We start from the raw sequence: 24,650 nt of genomic DNA on the forward strand, positions 1-24,650 counted from the left end.
TTTGCACCCACTATTTATGCTATTGATTACAAATTGATATCTATATAATGAACTGTGAAAATTTGGTGGGAAAATTAATTCTATTACACCGGCCATAATGATAAAGTTACATAAGTCAAATCAAACATAAGTTGGATCCACAGTTCCACACTGACTCCAAAATGAGACACATCAAGTGTGTCCAAAAATAATGTCACCTACTTACGTTATATGACTTTTTTATTTTTCCAAGATCATATTTTTCACCCCTTTTTCACAAACACATTTGCCTCCAATTCCATTCTAAAACAAAAGCTTCTTACTTTTGTTTTGGGTTCTCTTCCAAATCTGCAATTTCAAAACTTTCGGAGCCGTGTGACCTTCTGGGTACGATTACCAACTCTGTATTCAACTTTGTTGATCATTTATGCGTTTTTCTTTTCCATCTTAAGATCTAAAAAAGTATTTTTTGTTTTTGTTTTTTTGGGAATCAAAGTACCAATCTATTACGAGTAATGTGAAGCATTTTTATTGAATTGAAAGTATTTTTCCCCTCTGTTTATTATAATTTGTTTATTCTAGTTCAAGTTTGGTTTTTTTGTCTTTAGTGAAAAGCTCTTTGAAGCTGGATTCAGTTTTAACCCTTCTATGGATTCTGCTTTTATGGATAGTTTTTGGAGATTTGATTCATCTCCATCCTTTCTGTTTTCTGGGTGAACTCTTTTTCCATTTGATTCTTTTTCTTTTTTTTCCCCCTTCAAAATCACGGACACTGATTGTGGTTGAGTTGGCATTCTTATCCTTAGGTTATGATGTGTGGTTCATGAGTATTGTGTGTGTATGTGTGTGTGTATCTACATCTTTTATGTTGTAGTCCTGTTTTTGTAGAGATCATGATCCACAGTCTACAATGGTTGAAATTAGATATCTGCACTTTTCACTAATTTAACAATATGAACTTTTTTATATATTTTTTTATAAAAAGCTTTCTGGTTTATCTTTTCATAAAAAAAGGATTTCTTGTTTTTTAGCATAAAACATATTGAAGCTAAGTCCATCAGTTCACATTATTTATTTTGATTAGAATTTTGCTGTTCTCTTGTTATTGATTTGATGCTGAACTAATTTCATGTATTTCTATCACTTTTTCCCCCAATCTTGACATGGTAGATGGAAGATGAAAACTACATGTTAGTATAGGAGAATTTTAATCACATTATGACTTGAATTTTAACATACCATTTACATCTGAATTCATTGGTGACATCAAATGTGCAACAGATTATTGAATAAATCTTCCAGGAGTATCCATTTTCAAAGACTAGAACAATTTTGGATCGTTTATTGGTGCTAAGAAGAAGAAAATGCCTCGGAATCTAGAAGGTATTAAGGGTGGAGGAGGATCCATCAAGCTAGGAACCACCGGAACAATCGGTTCCTTAATGACAAGGGAATTGAATCAAATCTCTTCAACACCACACAAACAAGTACCTTCAAGAACTAAGCACAGAACACTTCCTGTTTCGGTTGCCTGCACTAGTGCAACGCCAAAAAGACTACAACCAAGAAAACCATCAGATGAAGCAAGTAGCAGTGGAGGCAGTAAAAGCACAAATACAAACCATAGATTCCCCAGTAAGGCAGTGCAGAAAACAAAATCTAGTGGCAGAAGTACACACAGAATTCCAATACTTGGTTATGATAACTTCCCAGTCGACCGAAGTCCTGCCAGGGAGAAGAATGATAAGAAGATACCTAACATTGTTGAAGTTGTGGACATAAGATGTGGGAATGCAGATAAGGCTTGGGCTACTCCTTTAGCAAGTCGTCTTAAGAAGCTTGGTTTCTCAAAGCTCTCAGAGAGCATAATTTAAACCTTGGTTAATCTAAACCTGAAAATTTTGTACCTCTGACTTCAGATTCCTGTAACTGAAAGCAGAGGTGGTACCATTTGGCCTATTGTTGTTTGATACATCCACCATAGAACACATGCTAGATAGGAGCTTGCTGCTACTTGGCCGCTTTTTCTTCGTACTTTCAACTGGGGACACAATTGTGGTTGCTCTAGAGTTTGTGCTAACTGAGGAACCAACTTCTGTAATTTGAGATTTGCTCCTATATGATCTGTCTTGGGAATTTGATTGGATCCGGCTGAAGTACTCGATTTCTTGCATTATAAGAGATGCTACTGTACCTCTGGTGCCTATTTGCACCGGTGCGAATTCTGCAGTTACTTTCATGTCATTTGTGGCAATGGTAGTGGATTTGTGCATGATTTGTTTGGTTGAGAGAAGGGTTGTTTGTGGTTTTGTCCTAGTTGGGAGACTGCAGAGACTCTGAGGCATTTTTCTTTAGATTTCAAGAAGATGTGGTTTCACAAGAATCCTTCACCTTTTGCTCTCTCTATATAAAGTGCATGGCATATATGTAAATGACATGATCACTGCTTTCATGTGCTTTCAGTTAAGAAAAAAAGAAATGGAAATGTCTAACTAACTATACCACCCTTTTAACTACTTTAAGTTTCATCAACATGCTCCTAGGAACATGACAGGTCCATTATATTGGATTCTTTTTCAGTGTTGAGTGGATGAGATAGGATTCATGTGAAAGGTAAAAGTGTAGCTTTATCTTTCCACTACTTTTTAAGTAGGTGGTTGTTGCATTTTGGTGTCTTCAATAGCAAGGAAGAGATAGTAGGCTAACTATATAGTTTTCAGTGCTTTTTCATGTTTTGGTATGATGTTGTTTTGGTTAGCTTTATCTATTTTGTGATTTGTTTCTATATTGGGTGCTACTTGAGGAGTTTGAGGACTTATTTTGCTTTGTTTACCAAATCTGTGTTTATCATTGAGTTATACTTTTACTTTGAAGTAATTCATAAACACTTGTTAGTAAAATAAACCAAAATGCAGCAGAATGCCAGAATTCGTCTCTTACTCCATGCATTCTAAGTTTGTTGTCAATCATGTTGTTCATGTATTTTGATTTAGTCTAAAGTGCCAATATCCAATGTAATACATTTTAATTTTACAGTATTTTATGCTAATACATATTCCAAGCTCAATAAACACTAGTTATAAAAGTATTTACATATTACTTATCAAAGGAAGTTTCTTATAAGAATAAAATGGACTCAAAAGTCAAAATGGTGGTTCTATAGGATCATTTTCAGGATTTTATCACATGTAACCGTCGTAGTAGTTAGAATCTCGATTTAACTTTTAAAATCTTTTGATATTACAATTTTGAATGCGTTAATCAATTTTAAAAATTTTGAATAATTCGGATGATTTTACAATTTAAATATCACTACGATTTTAATATTCTACCTTGCTTGTAACAACTCTTGTTGCAATTTCACTTTACATCCTTGCTTCCCTTTATTCTAGTATGGACACAGCCGGAAAAGGAGACAGAAAACTCTGAAGAACTTGTGCCTTTACTCTCCAGAAACCACCACCGTTGGTCCCTTGGTGGACCCTCTTTCAGGGAGTTTGGTGGTGTCAATCACGTGTAGTTTGTTTATACTTGTACCCTTTTTAGGAACTAGATTCCATTTCACAAGATGACTAAGAACATAAAGTGTAACAAACCAAAAACTAAGAAGTGTCATTGGTCTAGTTCCTTGCTATTTTATCCATTTCGTGGATTCTAAGGATACATAGGAGTAGATGGGGACAACTTGGAACTAGTAAGTGAAAGTGTTTTATCATGTAATTAGATATTGTGTTTGTAAAAAGCCAATTAAGATAACAAATTAATATATTAAATATTTTTGTTAATACAATAATATATGATATGAAAAACTTTTGTTTGTAGTTTGTACGATCAGTGTATAAAAATTAAATTCATTTGACATTTGATTCACATGGCCTACCGCAGTTGATCAAAGAAAACTTTATTTTTGTTTATCATGGCTATGTAAGTAGTTACAAAAACAATTCTGATACTTGAAATCATTTATCATCTAAATTAATATTAAAAATATAATCAACCTTTCATTCCATATTTCCATTCATATTAATCAACAAAAGAGGAACAATGAAGATAGCTGAAAGCATATACCAGTTATGTCACCAAATATGGGTAGCTTATACTTCATAGCTTCCATCAAGGATTGGTATTTGTTACATACAAGACTGCATACTATTAATAGTAAATATAATACAAAAGAACAAAACATGATGCAACTCAATTGGATTATAGGTATAAGCTACTACTTAAAATAAAGCTCAAGAAGCTTCTTGAAAGTGTCAAATACACTTGTGAAGGGATTAAGTGCAATAGGGGCCTTAAGTTCAAGATCAGGAAACTGGTTTATTAGTGCCTGCTGCATTCCAGGCATGGACATCATAGCTGCCAGCTGACTGTTCGACATTACTTCGCAATCTTGAGGCGTGTCTTTGATCTTGCTTGAATCATATCCAAAGTTTTCCAAGTAAGCTTTGTACTTCTCTATGAATTCAGGTCCAGGGTTAGGTGTTCTTGAGTATATCTGTAGTATTCAAAACCGGAAAATGAATCCCAATCATAAAAGATTGACATAACATATAGGGTAAATTACACCGAACTCTACTAAGATTAGGCGATATTAAACATGAATACATGATACGATTCTATTTGGACGAGTGAACGCTAACCTTTCTGAGATTTAAATTATATGATATTGAGTACTTTTGTTATAAGAGTAGTATAATTTAATATGCATTGCTGAGACTTAAGCAATTTCTAAAGCATTATTGCTATTTAAGAAATCTGCATTCCTGAGACTTGAGCAATTTCTAAGCATTATTGTTATTTCAGAAAACGCTATTCTACTCAACTAAATAATGATGAAACCAACTTGGTTTGATTGAGTGAGTCCGCTTAAACAAGCATCGAGACTTCAAATCTCGTCTTAATGTATGTAGCAATCAGTTAGACAATGACAAACCCTTAAATGGAGTTCAGATCCGTGGTAGATTAGTATTTAGCCTCAGAATTCGGATATGTCATGGGAAAACAAATGACGAAAAGTACTTGAAAGGGGCTATATTTATGCAGTTGAGTAATACCTGTACAAAACTAGTGTCCTTTGCTCCTGAAACAAGAGCAAAATTGTCATAATCAGTAGCAATGACATCATAAGGTTCCTTAGGGATGAATGGCAATGTAGGAAAGCGGAGATAGCATTTTTCTTTAATCATTTCCTGCTTCTCTAGGTCAGTTGCATTTTTCTGCAAATCATCTTCTGATAGACATTGAACTCTCCCCCTAATTCCGGTTATATATCCATTAGGGCCTCCATGAACACAAAATGTATCAACTTGAATAGCCTTAGCTTCCCTATCAAATGTATATACACCCTGAAATGTCATTAGTACATAATATCAAGAACTTTATGGATGCCAAAGAAACATAACAACCCAAGTAAATGAGAGAGTTCATGTCTAAGATGCACTAGAGTGTTCTCATGATTCATGAATGACATAATTGAACTCATTTCCAATAAACAATAAAATTGAGAACCTTACGTTCTGTCTATGCCTTAGAATTCAATGATTGTTAATAAGTTAATAATATAATCTTCCTAAATTCCACACCTGAGTACAATGGCAGTCTTCTTGACCTTGACCGGCGAATCCACGTTTAAGCGAAGCGACTTCAAACCATCTTCCTGAATACCTTACAGGATCAAAATTCTTGGCTGTCATACCTCTCATCATCATTAGGTTCGCACCTTTTCCATCAGAATCATTCTCAAAGGGTAGGGCAACTGAATTTTCACTAGCATTGGCAAGCTGACATATATTTTGTTGATGAACAAAATCTGTAGCAGCAGACTGTTCATGAAATAAGAAGGTAAATCCACCCTTTTATATGAACTTCAATAAGGCAAAAAATGAAAATGTTGAATATAAAAAATTAAAACATCCAACAGTGAAGTAGCTCCACAAAAAGATTTTAGCAGCTCTAAAACTAAAATCTGAATGCAATCTCATAACTATAAACCTGAGATGGTGGAGGAGAGAGAAGTATGAAGGAAGCAGCAAGGCCAGATAACAAAACTTTCTTGGTCAGAACCACCTTACTACTCCTCCTCAGCTCCAATGAACACTTCAAATATGCTCCTCTTCCTGTTCCTGAAACCTTCCTGCATCATATGCAACCATAATTTCACCATATTTGGACACACTTCAAATGCACAACGCTGAATAGTTATATCTTCCATTATAGACAGATGATGGCAATTACACAAACAGGTAAGGTGCAACCTTAAAAATTCATAGAGCATATAAGAATTAACAAGTAAAATTCACTCCACAATAATGGGAAACAAAATCAGTAGAATAAATGTTGTTACCAAGATGTAGGAGGATAAGATGAACAGTGAAGTAGATGTGATGATGCTAGAAGAACCTCTACCATGTCTTTGCCTTTCTCACTTCACTCTCTTGTCCCATTTCTCATGATCTTTCTCTTTCTATTCTTCTACTGCTTTTTAGTTTTTAGCAATGTCAAACATCGTTTTCCGATGTTTCATTTTCAAACTGGGCCTCCATGTTTTAAAATTGGGCTTTTAAGGCCCAATAAACGCTTTATTTTTTTAACAACTTAAGCCCTACACCGAAAAAAAAACAGCTTAAACGGTTACGCTAAACTCTTACAACAAGAAAAAACATTAAAACACTTAACCTAACCCAAAGAAAAACCGTCTTTCTTTAATAATGTTATGAAACTTGGATTAATGGTCAAAAACTCAAAATGGTCAATAAAAGATACAACTGTGAATTATATTGATCATGCTATCAGTTAAATGATAATGTAACATATTTAAAAAATATATAAATATAATATATTACAAAATGATAACGGGACAAGTCAAAACACTAAGAACAAGATATAAAACACAGATATATAAAATTTAGTGTTCTTGTATTCTCTTTAATGATAAAGTAGAATAAATTATGAAAATCTAATTTATTTTCATTTTTTTCATTCGAAAAATTTGAGAAGAAAAATATAATATTAAAAGGTACAATTATGAAAAATTAACAAGAATAATAAAAGAAAACATAAAAAATAAGTTGTGTCCCTTATTAGTGTTTCTATGTCGTTCCTGTCACAAAATACACTAATTCAGTGTCTTTGAATATAATGTCTCTGTTCATATCTCATTTGACAAATACGATTTTGTGTTTCTGTGTCTTTATTTCAATACCCATCCCTATAAACAAACGCAACCTTAAAACTAAATTTATGTATACATTATTCTTCAAAAATTATTTTGATTATTAACCCTATAAAATTATTGTGAGTTGTTGACAATTGGGAAGATTATGACTTGCACCATTTAAAAAAAAAAAAACTAATGTCAATCATGTATATACATTCGTTTATTTATGAATGAGAACATTCATATGGGTGTTTACTAAACAAGATCTAAAGGTAAAAATATGATTTCAAATATTGAATTATGGAACATATTAGGACAATGCATGGTGATGAAGTATGAGTTTATATAAAGTATATAATACTTGACTTTGGAGAAAAATTAGTATAAAAGTGAAAAAACATAACACAAATCACAATATATGTTTATAACATGTGATCATATTTGTGCACAAGCTTTGAAGGACATTAGATTAATGATTGAATTCTAATATAAGAAAAATGGACTCTGTTCAAATTTTAGTTCCCAATTGCATTGTTCATGTTGGGTTAAATCGGGGACACGTATTAGGCAGAAACTTTAATTTGTTGGAGAAATTAAATAATGTCCAAACTAACCCTATTTGGCGAAAAGCTTTTAACACAATCGAAAGTTTGTCAAGAACTCAAGATATTAATTAATTAATTAATTAATTAGTTGGATTTGATTTGGTAAATTTAACTAAGTACAGACACTCATGAAAATCTAACTGTTATATTATATCTTTTGATATTCTTTCTAGAAACAATTAAGAATGTTAAAAATTGGTAATTACAAATTTTAATTAGTTAGATAGGGTAATATATGATACTCACCGAAAGTATTTCACGTACCACACACGCATTTTAGAATTATATAACTTTATGCCAAACTTCCACGAATATATATCAAATGAAATAATGGCCCCATTAATTAATTAATTAATTACTCACTCAAATTAAAACCCATTTACAAAGTCTTCATTCAAGTTACTATCATTTTAATAATTCTCGTGTGCTTTTCTCTTTGTTAACACGTGTGTTAAGGTTCTACTTTGTTATCAAATAAAACTACTTTTGTGAAAAACCAATTGTAGTTAATTAAATGATCATGAGTTATGAGTATCTTAATCTACGTCATTATCCATAATACCAAACTACTTTTATATGTGGAACTCTAGTCTTATAGTGGAATATAATTATTCTGATGAGTTATTTATTTATATTTACTATAGCGTTTGGTGGGAAAACTTTTCATCATTTCATTATCCAAACTCCACAATCTATGTAACTAACAAGATAAAATTAAATAAGTAAACAAATAGTATAAAAGTTAGCTAGCTAGGTTGGTGGTTTTAGTTGATCTTTATAGTTATTGATACTTATTGAACTAAACCTTTAATCTATATACAAATCTAAAGGCTTAGTACCAAATGAATACAATAATATGATCATAAAAAGAACCAACAAAGGGCATGTAATATTGTTTTTGCTTATAAGAATTTCTTCAAACATGATATTTGGATCTTAAAATACCATTAATAAAAAGGAAAAGTCTAGGGGCCAGCAATTTTTGTGATTGTTAGCCATCAACTAGCCATCAATGATGATTTGATGGTGTAAAATTTCATCCAATGGCTCACCTTCCTCTACTGGTTACATGCTGGCCAAAATTCAATAAAACTGCTGCCCCCTAGTATTGCTCTAATAAAAAAAATAAATGAAACAGACATGCTAAGCGTCCAAGCATATTTCAAACCAAGTTTTTAACTAAATTCTTGCGCGTTTCGAACACAAATGAGCATACTTCATTATATTGATGTTGTTATTGTGTAATTTATTTTTTTTTTCTTTTTTTTTCATCCTCTTTTATTATTATTATCATCGTCTTCGTCCTTTTCATTTTCTTCTTCTCCTAACCAATAAAATACGCATAGCACCTAACTAACAAAATATATTCATAGTAAAAATTTGTGTATTATGTACAAAAATTTATGTGTTATGTATAAAATTTTTGTTGTTTTTAACAAAAAATTGTGTGCTAGAAAAAAAACATTAAAAAAGAAGAATAATAACATATGCATGTTTTTTTTCACTAAGTTTTATACTAACTTAATTGAACTTAATTACAAAATTATTTATACATATAGTATTATTCTAAATGAAAATCTCAATTTGATGTATTGTATTTTAATTTGGACATAATCAATTTGGGTTGATCGAGTGTCACTCATCGGTTTAAGTAAGTGTGAGGGTTCGAATATCGCTTTGTGCATGCAGCAACTCATTGGCCAGTGATAAATCTTTAAATAAAGCTCAGATTCGTAATAGATTAGTTCTTAACTTATCGGGAAAACGTGAAAAACCAAAAAAAAAAACTTGGGCATTGTTTGGAGTAAGATTCCTTAATAATAATAAATTAAAACTACTTAGATTTGAGATATGTGATGTACAGACAATCAGACATGTGGTGGTGCTTTTCTCTTACAGAAAGTGAGAAAGATTGGAAAAAGTGAAATTGGTTTCCACGAACTCGTCTCGTGCTAAGGTTGCTTGTTTCGTGAATCACAATTAATTCATCTTTTCAAGTATAAGCCACCATGGAATAGAAGCTAAGCCTACCAACTTATTCAACAATATATATAATTAATTTGGGTATTCGATTCTAAGTTTTATCTATGTATATAGCAAGTTAACAATTTATTATTTATTATCTAATAAAATTTTTTTAAATAAAATTCTAATTCACAATAAATTAATTTTTAATTTATTAAATTAAAAGATATAATTCTTAAGTCAAATTATAATTTTTTTTATCAGAGTTACATTGACGATTCTCTTTATTTATAGAATTTAATTTTTATATATTATTAATATATAAAAATTTTATGTAGACAATTAATTAATTGCGCATTGTTGTATCAATAAAAGTAATTAATATTTAAATTTATGTTTAAAAATCATCTAAACACATAAATTTAATTAGATAAATATATATAACTCTTTACACATCATTATATTAAAATTAACCTCTTATATTTATCTTTACCTTTTATTTAATTTTTTATTCACTTATTTTGTTAGTTTGCTAAATATTATAACACCCTAAGAAGACTGTGTAAACTTGTTAGCAAGAACAATATAGTAGAAAATGGGCAAAGCAAATAATAGCATGGAGATTGGTTGGTGCATCAAATGATGGAATCTTAAAAAATATTCATACAAGTGAAAATAGGCTCATTTTTTTATATTGATTAAATATATGTATAATACATTGTTATTGGAAGATCAGGTATTTTTTTTATATGGTGTTTTATTTAAATCGGACCGTCCGATTTATTTGAAAAAAAAATAAACTACAAATCGGAGGGTCCGATCTGTTTGAAAAAAAAATAAACTACAAATTGGAGGGTCCGATTTGTATTTGATATTTTTTTATTTTTTAAAATAAAGATCGGACGGTCCGATTTTAGCATTAATTTTTTTTTATTTTTGAAATCACAAATCGGACCATCCTATTTATGATTGTTTGTTTAAAAAATAAAACAAATCGAAAGTACCGATTTATAGCTCCTACAGCAATGTCAAACACTCTTCTTCTCAAATCATCTTGAGATACACTCTTCTCTCTTTCACAAAAAAAAAACGGTAAAAATATTATATTTTAAGAGGGAGATTCAAGACAACTAATCAAAATTTGACATATTTATAATTAATTTTATGTGTAATGTGTTTTTTAATCATAAAGTTTCTGCAAGGTTTGCAGGCTCATGGCAGCTTTTACCTTTTCTTACCCAATAGAATAGAAGATTATGTTAATTAACTTGGATTTAGATCCACCAATCAGATAATTAAGCATTTATATTTTTCCATAATTTGTCATTAATCATATATACCAAGATATTGATGTTCTACTAAACTCACATAAACAATATGGAGTCTTCTATGTATTAGCAAACTCAAATGTGAAATTAGTAATTAAATACTATAATCTAATTGACCCTTTATAATATGTTATGTTGTTGTTATTATTATTATGATTATACCTAATTATTGGTTTATTTGTCACTGTAGTTGTAGGAAAAGGGCTATACTCAAATGTAAACATCCATCTTTATTTGATGCTATAAGCTTGGTTATTGACTTAATTAATGAATTATATTAGAAGTGTTTAACATGCTAAATTTTTATTTTTGTTTTAATGTTTATGAGCAAGTGTCTTACTAATAAAATTATTATAGGATACATTTCAAGTACTTGACAGTGTAACCGATTATAATTCAAATGACATAATCTCTTTATATTTATCTAAGAGATTGTGAATTCAACATGACCTTAATTAAATTTAAAATCTTTATATGATTTACTCAAATTAATGATATTATAATGCATATATAAATATTTATGCAGCATTTGAGTATGAAGTGGATAATTGGATTATTGAAGGTCTCAATAGTTAATGGACCCTCCACTAAAATCATCAAGCACGATACAGAGTTTTACTATATTTTTTTCTTTTCCCCTTTGGGAAAAACATTTATAGTTGCCATCTTTCACTCATATCTATAACTCAATCATAATTAAACTTGATCTTGAAGGTTTTTTTTTTCTCCCATGAGTCTCTAATATAAAATTGGTGTTCTCAAAGTGCTACCGATAGGACTATATACTCCAAATTATGGGAAAAATTATCCATTTATCTTGAAAAGACAAATGATAAATGTGAAAAAACAATAAAAATGAAAGAATAATCAAAATTAATTAAGATATTGTTTGTTTTGATACTGAAAAATTGAGATTTAGTATTATATTTATTAATCTAAAAATTAATACCTCTAAAAAGTGAGAACAGAAGAGATTACAAATTTTAAAAAAAGAGATTGAAATTTTAATAATATTTTATTTCGGTCCAACACCACAAGGACCGAGGGTCCACCATACAAACTGCCGATTCGATGGGTCATTGACCCACATGCGAAGGTGACCCACGTGTTGCCTCATATATTGATGGAGACATAAATAGTTGGTAGAAGCTTTTAGACAGACGGATCCGAAACAAAAGACCTACTCGAAGTACAAGATATAAACTGAGAGGGACCTACTCCTCTTTAAGTACGTCACTCTTACCCTAATTAGCAAGCTTTATTGTATAGATGCTCACTTTAGTATCGGAGCATCATTGCAGGTAAACTCACCCACCGATCCACCGACACTCAGAACAACACTCTTCCGTAAAGCTCGCGCTCAAGTCTAGAAAACATCATCGATCAACTATTCAACTCGTTGCTCTTGACCTACCAACCATTTGATCCACAATTCTAGCGAACAACCTAACACATTTTATACTTAAAATACCTTAATTTCAATTAATTCTAATTTTATTTTTTGTGTAAATTAAATTAGAATTTCATTCTTATTTCAGTCTCTATCTCTCACTTTATATCAAATATAATATTCAGACTTATTTCGATTTATATCTTTTAATCTCTTTCTTTTAATTTCAATTTTTTTTCTAAATACTACCTAAATATATAAATTGATTTTTTTCGATAACAAAATAAGAATAATACACGGCTACAAATTTAGTTTAACAAAAATTTGAATAATAAAGTGTGAGGGACCAGACTGTAATCAAGTTCCATGAGGAGCTGAGGACTGAGGACGCCAGGTGGCTTTACCATGGATCCTCACCACACCAGATATTTACCCCCACAACAACATCGCTTTCCATTGTTTATCTTAGAAGCACCTCATCACAGATAAACATTACAAAGTGCTTCCAGGATCTACACAAACATAATATATTAGAGAATAACACTTTCTATTAATATTAATTAACATTTTGAGTTTGTATCTTATTTTTATATTATTAAAATTTAGTATTTAAAATTGATTAAATATTTAATAAAATTAATAAATTTTATTAATTATTTATTTTTTTGTGAATTTTTTAAAAATCAATCGTTAACTTAAAACATTATAAGTTATAAATTATTTTAAAAAATTTTAAAAAAAATTTCATTAACCAGCAGTTTTAATCAAATTTAGTCATTATTTAACCAACAAATATCATTCTTTCTCAAATGTCTCACACGCACCTTATGAAGTTTTACTTCTGTGCTCATTCCTTCTCAAATACTGGTTGTTTACTGGCTCAAAATCTAAAAAAGTACTAGTTCTTTAGCACGGTTAAAAATTTATATCAATCCAAAATTATTGATTACATTTTTTATATACTTGAAAGTTAGTGTAATAAATTTATTCAAAATATACATAAAAAATAAGTCTTCAATTGTATATTTATTAATGTCTAATTTTAATGAAATTTGAGTAAAATCATCTATATATAATTCAATAGTTGGATTGAAAAAATATATATCCTATAAAAATTGAATAATATAAATTTCATTAAATTGACACGGTATTATTTAAATCACATTCATTTATTTCTTCTTTACATAAATAAATTTAGTGGAGTTTAGTGTATAAATAATAATTTTTTATATATTTCTAATTTTTAAGTTAATTGAATTTAAAATTATTTATTAGAAAAATAAAATACTTACTATATTGATTTGTATCATATATATTGTCATACACAAACTTAATAAATTAAAAAATTATATCATAATTTTTTTCTATAAGCATTTTATTTAAAAACTCTTAATAATAGTATTTTCCTTCTCTTAACATACGGTAAAAACTCAGGTACAGTCGACTTCATGTGAAGTTGATATTTAAGAACCGTTAGATGATTTGACCGACTAAATTTTTTTCTAACGACTCTCATATATCAACTTCACCTGAAGTTGAATTTTACCGGAATTTTCAACTAAACATATACCTCGTTAGGTGTTTTCCTCCTGTGCTATCCCACCAACGGCAATGTTAATTTCCCAAACTACCCTTGTCCACATAGCAACAAAGTAGCCGGCAATAAGGGAGTGTTTGGGAAACCAAATAAGAAAAATACCGGTCAACTGTCCCTTAAATCAAACAGTGACACACAAAGTCCCATACACATAAACACTCCCCCTTATGGTCCTTGCGTTAGTTAGTGGGACCTAAAAAGAGAAAAAAAACCAAACACACCACACCACACCATAACAACACCATAAACAACAATATAGCTTCTATTGTTTTCTTCTTCTTTTTTTCTTTTTCCATGTCTATCAAGAATTACTTGTTATTATGAATAATACTATTGGTGTTCTCTTCTTCCATGGCGAACAAGATTAGAAGGAAGATGTCACAATTATGCAAGAGAATTGTGGAGGTTGATATAAGGTGGGGTGTGTTGCAAAGGGTATCTTTTGTTGGACAATTTTTTCACTTCATTTGGGATAGGCTTCTTGTTTGTTCTGTTGGAAAGAAGAGTAAGTCGTCTCGGTATACGAGACTTCCCCTTGGGGATTCTTCTTTGGCCGTAGCCGTGGCCGTGTCAGACGACCACGACCACGACCAGGGATTCCACCACACATTGGTTAGCGAAAGTGGGTATGAAACGGATTCCGATTTGGTTAACTTGAAGATCAGTTTATTGGGTGATTGCCATATTGGAAAAACTACTTTTGTGGTAAGCAACTAAGCATGAATTACAATAATAATAATAATAATGTTATTATTAGTTCAATTAGTTTCTCTTTGCCTAACTTTACCAAACTCTTCTTTATTAATTGTGTTTAGTTTATAGGCTTCAAAACTATGGTTTGGACTTTAGACTCAAATTTATATTTATTTTCATTGAAAATGTGATATGGACATTTCAACTCTTGGTTTTTGTGATCAGATAAAATATGTAGGGAATGAACAAGAGAAGAAGGGGTTGCAGATGGAAGGGCTAAATTTAATGGACAAAACATTGTTTGTTCAAGGAGCTCGTATTTCTTTTAGTATATGGGATGTTTCAGGTACATATATATGTTTTGCTTATTCTTTAATTCAACTTCTTCAATTCCATTTCTCTGTTTCTCTCTGCATGTGTTCTGCTACACTTTGCATTTTTTATTTCTGTTTCAATTTTCTTTTCTTGGTTTGTTCTTTGTTGTGATGAGTTCATTAAGAAATATGTTAGGTTAATTTTGTCACAAGATTTATGAAGAACTTTGTATTATCTAATATTTCTAATAATAATGAAGGAAGAATACATGACTATGTGTTAACTTATTAGTATTCTAAAAAGTAGAATGAATACATAATTGTTGTTGATGATAAGTTAATTATTACATGTTATTGTTGATAGGTGATAAAAAATCCTTGGATCAAATTCCCATGGCTTGCAAAGATGCAGATGCAGTTTTGATAATGTTTGATCTCACTAGTCGTTGTACACTCAATAGGTAGGTTAAGAAACATTATTATATATATATATATATATATATAATTTAATTAATTTGTTAGTCATTATAGCTTTATTAAATTTATAATTAGGGCTTTATACTTTTTTTAATTAAATCCTTTATAATTAGGTTTTTATTAATGTAAAAAATATTAGAATTAACAGAATATTTTTTCGCAAATTAAAAGTACCTATAATTAAATATCTCATTAAATTTTTGACTATATATTTTTTAAAAAGAATCTGATAATTTTAACGTTTTTGATAAAAAAATTTAATTATTAAATTAAAAGTAGTAACAAAATCCAATTAATATATATATATATATATATATATATATAAGTCTAATTATTAATTTGATCAAATTATAGATACCACTAAAATAATTAAACCATAAAATAACTCAAAATATTGAAGCTTTTTAATTTAGTAACGTGAGGGAACAAGTAATGAGTTTCTTTTTCCTAACATAAATGGTGTGTGTGTTTTTTAATTTGCAGTGTTTTTGGATGGTATAGTGAAGCAAGAAAGTGGAATCAGGTACCATAATACAATACCCAACACCAGCCACTAGAAATTTTCATTACTATAATTTTACGTGGTCTATACTTTTCGAATTGCTTCTCTTCAGTGAATTATTCAATTCACTTTTGTAAAGTTAACACCATCATTAATTAAAGTGTATAGTCTCATATGCTTTTCACATGTGCATCAAAAGCTTTTTCAAAGGAACAAGTACAATACACATTATTATCGATGTATGAGGCTTTATTAAATAACTAAATAATAATTATTTTTTAGTAACTAAATAAACAATAATTGTTTAATATGTATTGTGATGAATAAGAATAAAAGAAATTTACATAAATAACTCAATAGATGTTATTATAGCAATAAAAAAATTAATTTTTATATTTGTTACTTAAAAAGTCATTTATAAACGCATTAATTTAAACACATATAAATTTTTTATATTATTAATATATTAAAATTAAACTCTATTATTTTGATTTTTTTTGTGATTATACTGTCTTGAAAATATGATCATTATTGTTATTCATGCAGACTGCAATTCCCATTTTAATTGGAACAAAATTTGATGATTTTGTTAGGCTCCCCCCAGATTTACAATGGACAATTGTCACACAGGTAATTTATGTAAGAATAATGCTGCAATTTATGTTAAAATTTGGTAACAAAAAAAAGAACTATAGGATATTGATATATAATCTTATTACTTTTGACATGCATCTTCAACTTCATCCTATATGATATTTTTGCATAAATATAAAAACATTTAATTGACTTGTGAAGATGATGAAGAATTCTTTTGGTAATGGACAAGGGTCTTTTTTAGAAACTCAGCATCTTAGTTGACATTTACTAAATCAAATTCTCTGAGTTTCCGCGTTTGGCACAAAAATTTGGTCCTACATGTTTATTATTTTAAGTAGATTGTCACTTTCTATCATCATATATACCATACATATATATTATATTACAGGAAGAATTTTAAGTGTATCAAATACATTAATATTCTAATAATTTTAAACGTTGATCTTAATTATAAAATATATATATATATATATATATAATATTAATTAAAATCAACTGTTAAGATTATTGGAATATTAATATTTTAAATATATTTAAAAAAATTTTATATTATATTATAAAATTTTTTTCAAATGTTCATAGAATATCGGTATTTTAGTAATTTTAACCGTTGATTTTAATTAATATATATTATATATATTTTTTATAATTAAAATTATCGTTTAAAATTATTAGACTACCGGAATTTCAGAAAAAATTAAAATTATTTTTATATTATATACCTTGTTTTTTTTCTCTCTAAATCTAAGTAGAGTGCAACTGATACAGGCCAGGGCTTATGCAAGGGCTATGAAGGCAACCCTATTCTTTTCAAGTGCAACACACAATATAAATGTCAACAAAATCTTCAAATTCATCATGGCTAAGCTGTTTAATTTGCCATGGACGGTAGAAAGAAATGTGACTGTGGGAGAGCCCATTATTGATTTCTATTGATTCATTTCGTGTGTGTACATATACCTACATATATATTGGGGATGAAGATGAAAAAGAAAAAAATAGATCAATCTTTTTCAAATTTAGGCCATTTTGATTACATCTTTATTTAGAGGGTAGGTTAGATAGATGGTATGACTAAATTTTATGTGGCTAGTAACTACACTAAGTTCTCCCTAAGCCAAAACACCTACTCATATTGGTGGGTTCTAGTATAATTATACTACAGTGATTATATAAGTATTGTTAAAATTAAAGTTACATTTTTTTATATTTTCGTAATACTTGTTTTAAATAAAATTTTTATGTGATCATGTATTATCCTTACAGTAAAATCTTTATACATAGATTTCCATTTATCACTTTGTGTGCAATTTTTTTGAATTTTTTTTTGATTCATTTCTCTAAACTGGATGTTTTGTCGATCTTTTTTTCATATGTATAAACCACCTGAAATTCTACTATTTTTTTAACAATAAATTCTACTCTAAATTTTCTTCATACGTTTTGTTAAATGTTTATAGCATCATCCCAAAAGCAAACAAAAAACAGAGAGAAAGATGGAGATCAAGATGGCAGTAATGATCTTTGCTTCATTTATATCCAGTTTTATGTTGTTATTATTTTTTTTTATGTGTGTTTTATTATCCTCTATATATATAACCGTGGCGCGAATTCATGTTTGCCACAGTTTTTTCAAGTACGGCAACTGTGGCTAAAGTGTGTGCTTTTACTTTTTCAAACCTCGTTTTGATATAGAAAAAATATAGGTATCAACATATTATTTCTCAACTTATTGGCAACCATAATTAATTATTATATTTTAAACATATCTATAAGGAGACATATTCAGAAAATATATCTATAAAGACACTTTTATTAAACACAACCATAAAGACACTTTCATTAAACACTGTTATAAATAAGAATTGACAAATATTTGTAGAAATGCTGTTGATAACTTAACGGAATTGTTTGATATATTATACGTACACAACCAACTACGTTAAAAATGACTAAAGTACGTATGTGTACGTAGCGCTCTACGAATACTTTGGAATTTGGATCACAAACTCTGTTATTGATATCATTAATCATCTCAAAGAAATATAAATTTGTCGTCACAACTTTGATAATTAAGTACCTTATCTTCTACCTTACCCATCATCTTGTCTTGTGATAATAATGTTACAAAGCGGCAAATTTTTGGGTTCTATCTTCTTGTCCTCATGATTCCTTTGTTCTTACATATGAAATAATAATCTATTACTTGAAATATACTAATTATTTTTGTAGATTTTATATTATTTTGTATGGATACAAATTATCCTATATATAGTAACTACTAACTTGATATGAACTAAGCCAAATCTCTATAGTACTCGTCAATTGGTTGTTAATACCGGATTAGTCTCCTCTAACACAAGAGATTCATAATATAAAGTAAAAAGATGAGTGTCTAGTCACCATTAAATTAAGATAACGAGATTAGTCTTTTTGCATGCAGTAACTCATTAGCAGCGGCAGATCCCTTAAATAAAATTTAGATTTACGGCGGATTATTTTTTTTACAACAAAAAATTAAGATAACAAAACTCACACTTTGATGTACTTTGATGTAAGTTACAAAAATAATATAACAAATTAAAGGTCAAAACTCAGATGAAGTCGACTTCACGTGAAGTTGATATTTGAGAACCGTTAGATGATTTGACTGATTTGACTAAATTTTCATCCAACAGCTTTCATGTATCAACTTCACGTGAAGTCGACTTCACCTGAGTTTCCACCCAAATTAAATAAACCTTGATAATTATTAGGTTAAATATGTTTTCAAAGTTTCTTCTATGCCTTGATAAGTGCAAAACAATTACTAATTTGTTTCACAGGTGTAAGTTTAGAGAATAATAGACTAACAAACAAAGATCATAAATTGAACTGACCATTCAAAAAAAAAGTTTAAAAACCAATTAAAGATTTACTCTATTTTATCACAATATACAATTTCAACACTTATCTGATTTTCTCTAATTACTTATTATTATTATGTTGCACTAATTGGATTTGTCATAATCATTTTGGAGCATTGATCCAGTACATCCTAAAACCTTATCCACAAAAATTTATCTTGGGGCTTCAATGGCCTCAAAAACATCATCCAGACATCCACAAACTACTACAAACTTTAGCATATGAAACTCTGAAACAATATTAGCTCAAGCTCAATGGCTTTATTTTAGGACCTTCAATCTTCCATTGATGCTTCCAGCATTGAACTGGTTTGTCTCTCTTCTTTCCTTCCCCAACTTATGTTAAAGGCATGCTTCTTATACTTACTTTGAATTTTATTGGAATTATTTTTGTTTAATATGCACCTTCATATATAGTTCATATATACTAGCACTTTGATGCCATTGTAAGTAATTTACATATAATTCTTACTAGTAATTTAAAAGATGATAGTCTGTTAAATATCTAAGGAAAGTGAAAAATCACACCTTAAAAGCTAGTGTTAGGGACTTGGGTATTATGGGGTGCTCAAAGTTCCACATCTAGTAGTATGGGATGCTTGATGTTGTATATAAGGAGAGTGGTTCTTTTCCCTTAACAGCTAACATACTACTTGATGTGGGACTTTGAGCACCCCATAATACCCAAGTCCCTAACATAGTCTTTTAAGGTAATAATTTGGTTTTCTAGTGAACTGTATTAGTGGCTAATTCCATGACTTAAACCCGTTGTGAATTAATGTTATGCAAATCATATCAATAGCATCATACTAAGATTATTAAAAATTCCATATTATAAAGCAGTGTGTTTGAGAAAATATTCTCAAACTACATGAAATATAAACTTGGATTCCTCCAACTTATGATGATGATGCAGAAACTGAAAAAACCACCCTTCTTCCCCCCAAAATAAAATTGAAAAAAAAAAAGACTAACCAACTTTAAATTGACATTGTTCCTCAGCATATCATTATTAATATCTATATACACAAATAGAGAAATAGCCGGATCATCCAGTCTTACCAAAATCAAGCCATTCAAAACCAACATTCTCATAATTGGCTGAGTTTGATAGAGGTGAAAAAAAAGAGTCCTTGGAGTATTCTTAACTTCTTTGCAGTTTGCACCCTACTGCTTTGCCTGCAAAATGCGAGTACAAATGAAAATCAGAGCAAGTATAAAATACCAATAGTGAAGTCGGCTATATAGATCAAACAACAGTTCGTGTCATATCATAAACCATTTATATTTAAACCTCGTTTAATATTTTCCATCTATAAAATGTGCTACTATATTGACAAGCAATTTTCTATTTTTCATTTTTCCAAGGTGGTTGCAACTTGCAGCTCCATTTGAAGATGTCGAAACAGATGAGGGACCATCAGAAGCCTCAAATTTAAAAGAGGAACCAATTCATATTCTCCATTCATATGTTCTTGAGAAGTTAACCATTGAAGCTCAAGAAGAGATGGTAATAGGCAAGTAATAAACAATGGTGGGTTCAAACCAATAGCAAGTAGGTGATAATTCGAACTACGGAAACTAATCAGGTCACCTTGGATGGCAATATTACTGACTAAAAAGAAGTTTGTTTGTTGGGTTTACCTGTGAATACAAGAAGGTTCCAAGGATAGCGATGGCAGCTCCGAGTGCATTGACGGGTTGAACTGGTGTATGGAAGATAATGATTGAAGAAACTATAACAGATATACGCTTCATGGTGTTTCCAATGCTAAATGTCAAAGGAGAGATCTCATCTAGAGACATGTAGGACACCTGATTGTACAGATGATAAAATACGCTCTGAGCCGCCAACCACCTGTTGAACACAGTTATCAGCCATACATTTAGTTTTCAGAACCAAAAGAGTAGATAACTCCAAATCAAAAGTTCATACATATTAAACAGATCTTGTCAACTTCATAGTTAGCTGCAGAATAGGTTTATTACTTAATTCTAATTGCATAGCAGCATAAGTGAGGTACTTCATCACATGTCTTTTGCTCCTAAACAAAAATTAGTTATACTCTCACACATGGAGAAAAGCAAATAGCTAACTGTTTGAGAAATATCAAATAATTTGGAATTTCCCTAAAAGGACAAAAAAGAGAAATGGAGAAGGCAATAGTTGTTTGTATCTAATCAAAGATCATGAAAACTTCAAGATATCATCTTATGTTCAGTTGAAAATATAGAGACAAAGATTAAGAAGATTGAAGCTGGCATAGCAAACATAATAATAGGGATAACATCAGATTGAGCAGTCATCTTTTATTTACCATATAAACTGAGGTCCGATCTGCGAGAGGGCGGTTTGCCATCCAGCTGCCCACATCTGTGGCCCCTCCACAGCAATTGCAAATGGTGTGAGAATTACCAATGACAACATAGATAAACAAGCGTAGTAATTCATTCCGCTGACAGAATTTCCCTTCATTCCCTTCTTTGAAAAGATGTTACGGAAAACAAATGCCAAATTTGATATCATAGCCCCCATAAAACCTGTAATAAAAAGGTCAAGAAATCGAAGTTAGAAGGGCGAAAAATTACTACTAGTTGGTAACTTATGAGAAATACCTTCATGACAACATCCTCTAGAGGCATATGCACTCAAATATATAATAGCACATGTAAATTATGTTAATTTCCCTAGAGGTTAAGTGATATTGTACATGTTACTCTATAAAATTGTCATGCATACACTGGTATGCCAATAGGAAAACAAGAATGTTGACTCAATAACTTAAAAACTTACTTTCATTTCTCTGAGTTGAAGTAAAATTCATGTTAGTTTATCATCCTATCTCCAAACTCTTGCTATGACAAAATAACAAAATGCAAAAGAACATGATGGAATTAGCAAAAGTTCTTCAGAAGAAACGTTGCATATTTACCAATCATGTTGAAATTGAGCTCAGTCACAGCGGCAAGCGCACATCCACCGATGATCGGAATCAAAGACAAATAAACCGGCACCGGAAAGGTTTCACCCAAGATAAATCTGGAAACCAGTACACTGAAAGCAGGTTCCCCACTCTTGATGATATGAGTGAATGATACTGCAACCTTTGACATACTAACTGTTGCTGCTACATGTCCTATTGTATGTGCAACAGCAACCTGAAGCCAAAAAATAATAAAGTAAAAATTTAAACACTAAGGTCCTTGTTCATCAATGAATATATACACATAAAAATTACAGGGAAAAGCTGAAACTATTTATGAAAATAAATTTCTCAGACAAAATTCCATCCTATTGATCTACATAGTTTATAATGAATTAGAATCAGCAACCTTGTCTGAAGTCAAACCACATAGAAATCCAGAGATGGGACCAAAATTGTTAAATAGAAAACAGAACAAAACAAAACTCCATGCATGAACAAACAAAAACATTGCTTTCACTTCTTGCCATCAAAATTTAATTTTATTCTCAGGAAACAAACAAAGAAACAAAAGTCCAGCCATCACTTACAGGGAACAAGGTCTTCCAAAACTCAAGATCAGTCTTAGGAGCCTCAGCAATCCTTGTGGCCCATGAAATCAACATCATGAGAGAACCACATGCAAGTGAGAGTGTTGAAGTGAGCCAAGGGTAAGGGTAAGCATTCAACACCTTCTTGTTATATATATTGAACACCACATTCAAAGCCCACCATGTTGCAAAGTATATCCCAATCTTCACCTTCTTAGCTGCCTCTGATGGAACCTTAGGAGAAGAAGCTCCTGCTCCTTCAACCTCTGATCTATCAGCCTCATATGCACCACAAGTCACAAACTCACTCCTCTCACGCCTCACTGAAAGGTTCCCAACACCACCAATAACAGCAGAAAGGTGCAGTGGCTTTTGCACCGAAACAAGAGATCTCTGTGATCTCTTCTCTCTTGTGATCATGGAAGGCAAAACAAGACGCCGTGACTGAACCCGGGTTGAACCCTTTTCACGGAAAACAAGCCCGGAGCCTCTGATCCCTGTTATTCCGGGTTGTTTCACCGTGCAGATCATTGTGTGATCGATGATGGGGTGGGGAAAAATGATAAAAATCTAAACTTTCCGATCAAAAGCTTAATGGGTTGTTGTTGTTGTAAATAATGATTGAAGGCAAAACAGTAAAAAAGCAACAAGGGATCTGTTTTTATGTGCGTGTCAGTGTCAGAACCGTGAACTGAACTCTCACACACACGGACCCTGTCCCTTAAACACTGTTGTCACTTGTGATTTGTGAATGCGATGATGATGGTATTTAAGAATCTCTTAAACTCTATTATGATCTAGGTTTTGACCTTGATGCAGTTCTGAACGGTGTATGCAAAAACCAGAGTTAGTGTACTGCAATAATGCACACACATAAATTAGATCATTATTACGTATAATGTATATTATTATTGAATGATTGATAATTAATTTAGGAAAATATCAGGCATCTAATTAATTAATTATTATAGGGAAAATTTGTAAGTTTATTTAAAGAATGGTACATTGGAATCTGAATGAACAAAAGTAAACAATAATAGGGGGTTGGTCAAACAGGGTTGGAGATAGCTTACATTTTCTATTTGGTACTATCATTATAATAAATAATTGTCAAGCTTGGATGCATGAACGAACCAAATTATATTACTATATTGTGATGTGATTTGTGATTTGTGATTTGTGAGGTTTGGTGGTGGAGGCGTTTAGGGGATTTGGTGGTTCTGTTGCATTCTACAAGAAATATTTATACAAGATAAAAATAAAATTGGATTGATTTAGTTCAAATTTGAGGAAAAAAACAAATTTGAATTGAATTAATTTAAGTTTCAAAACATTTTAAATTTTAAATAGAACACTAAATTTGAATCAATATTTAGTTTAATTTTTTAGGTTTAATTACATGTTCCCACCAAAATTTGTATAGATTTTATGATAAAAAATATTCTATTAAAATTAATTATTATATTTTTTTTATTTTTTACAGTATCTCTCAATCCAATATTATGTATTTATGTATATTTATATATATTATCTTTATAAGTCTACTTTTTTTTCTTTTGGGTGAATTAATATAAGTCTACTTTCATATATTCTCTTTCGTTCAATTTTGGAATCATAAAGTAGG

At 30.3% G+C, this 24,650-nt stretch overlaps 4 protein-coding genes and 1 long non-coding RNA gene across 6 annotated transcripts; 3 read left to right on the forward strand and 2 right to left on the reverse strand.

Annotated features, from left to right (window-relative positions):
* Window positions 1-221: 221 nt before the first annotated feature.
* LOC112702003 (uncharacterized) lies at window positions 222-2,816 on the forward strand. Its single transcript, XM_025752841.3, has 2 exons — window positions 222-366; window positions 1,261-2,816. The coding sequence occupies exon 2, from the start codon at window positions 1,344-1,346 to the stop codon at window positions 1,851-1,853; it is 510 nt and encodes a 169-aa protein (XP_025608626.1). The 5' UTR covers window positions 222-366; window positions 1,261-1,343; the 3' UTR covers window positions 1,854-2,816.
* A 1,237-nt stretch (window positions 2,817-4,053) lies between these two features.
* Window positions 4,054-6,475, reverse strand: LOC112702004 (chloroplastic lipocalin). Its single transcript, XM_025752842.3, has 5 exons — window positions 6,326-6,475; window positions 5,974-6,115; window positions 5,565-5,804; window positions 5,037-5,327; window positions 4,054-4,477 (listed from the first exon to the last, which is right to left on the reverse strand). The coding sequence occupies exons 1-5, from the start codon at window positions 6,388-6,390 to the stop codon at window positions 4,199-4,201; spliced, it is 1,017 nt and encodes a 338-aa protein (XP_025608627.1). The 5' UTR covers window positions 6,391-6,475; the 3' UTR covers window positions 4,054-4,198.
* A 7,693-nt stretch (window positions 6,476-14,168) lies between these two features.
* Window positions 14,169-17,856, forward strand: LOC112702005 (septum-promoting GTP-binding protein 1). 2 transcript variants are annotated; one of them, XM_025752843.3, is made up of 6 exons: window positions 14,169-14,728; window positions 14,942-15,062; window positions 15,395-15,491; window positions 15,991-16,030; window positions 16,556-16,639; window positions 17,375-17,856. In XM_025752843.3, exons 1-6 carry the CDS (start codon window positions 14,375-14,377, stop codon window positions 17,540-17,542), a joined length of 864 nt encoding a protein of 287 aa, XP_025608628.1. In that variant the 5' UTR covers window positions 14,169-14,374; the 3' UTR covers window positions 17,543-17,856. The 2 variants fall into 2 exon arrangements, with proteins under 2 accessions (XP_025608628.1, XP_025608629.1); XM_025752844.3 differs by having other exon boundaries at window positions 16,603-16,639.
* A 1,679-nt stretch (window positions 17,857-19,535) lies between these two features.
* Window positions 19,536-21,545, forward strand: LOC112702007 (uncharacterized). Its single transcript, XR_003153899.3, has 2 exons — window positions 19,536-19,821; window positions 20,881-21,545. It is a non-coding gene; the product is annotated as an uncharacterized lncRNA (long non-coding RNA).
* Window positions 20,328-24,144, reverse strand: LOC112702006 (glucose-6-phosphate/phosphate translocator 1, chloroplastic). The gene is made up of 5 exons (XM_025752845.3): window positions 23,027-24,144; window positions 22,446-22,671; window positions 21,831-22,053; window positions 21,157-21,370; window positions 20,328-20,691 (listed from the first exon to the last, which is right to left on the reverse strand). The coding sequence occupies exons 1-5, from the start codon at window positions 23,555-23,557 to the stop codon at window positions 20,680-20,682; spliced, it is 1,206 nt and encodes a 401-aa protein (XP_025608630.1). The 5' UTR covers window positions 23,558-24,144; the 3' UTR covers window positions 20,328-20,679.
* Between the last annotated feature and the right edge of the window lie 506 nt (window positions 24,145-24,650).

This window comes from Arachis hypogaea, chromosome 7 (genome assembly GCF_003086295.3).
Source record: "Arachis hypogaea cultivar Tifrunner chromosome 7, arahy.Tifrunner.gnm2.J5K5, whole genome shotgun sequence".
Lineage (NCBI taxonomy): Eukaryota > Viridiplantae > Streptophyta > Magnoliopsida > Fabales > Fabaceae > Arachis > Arachis hypogaea.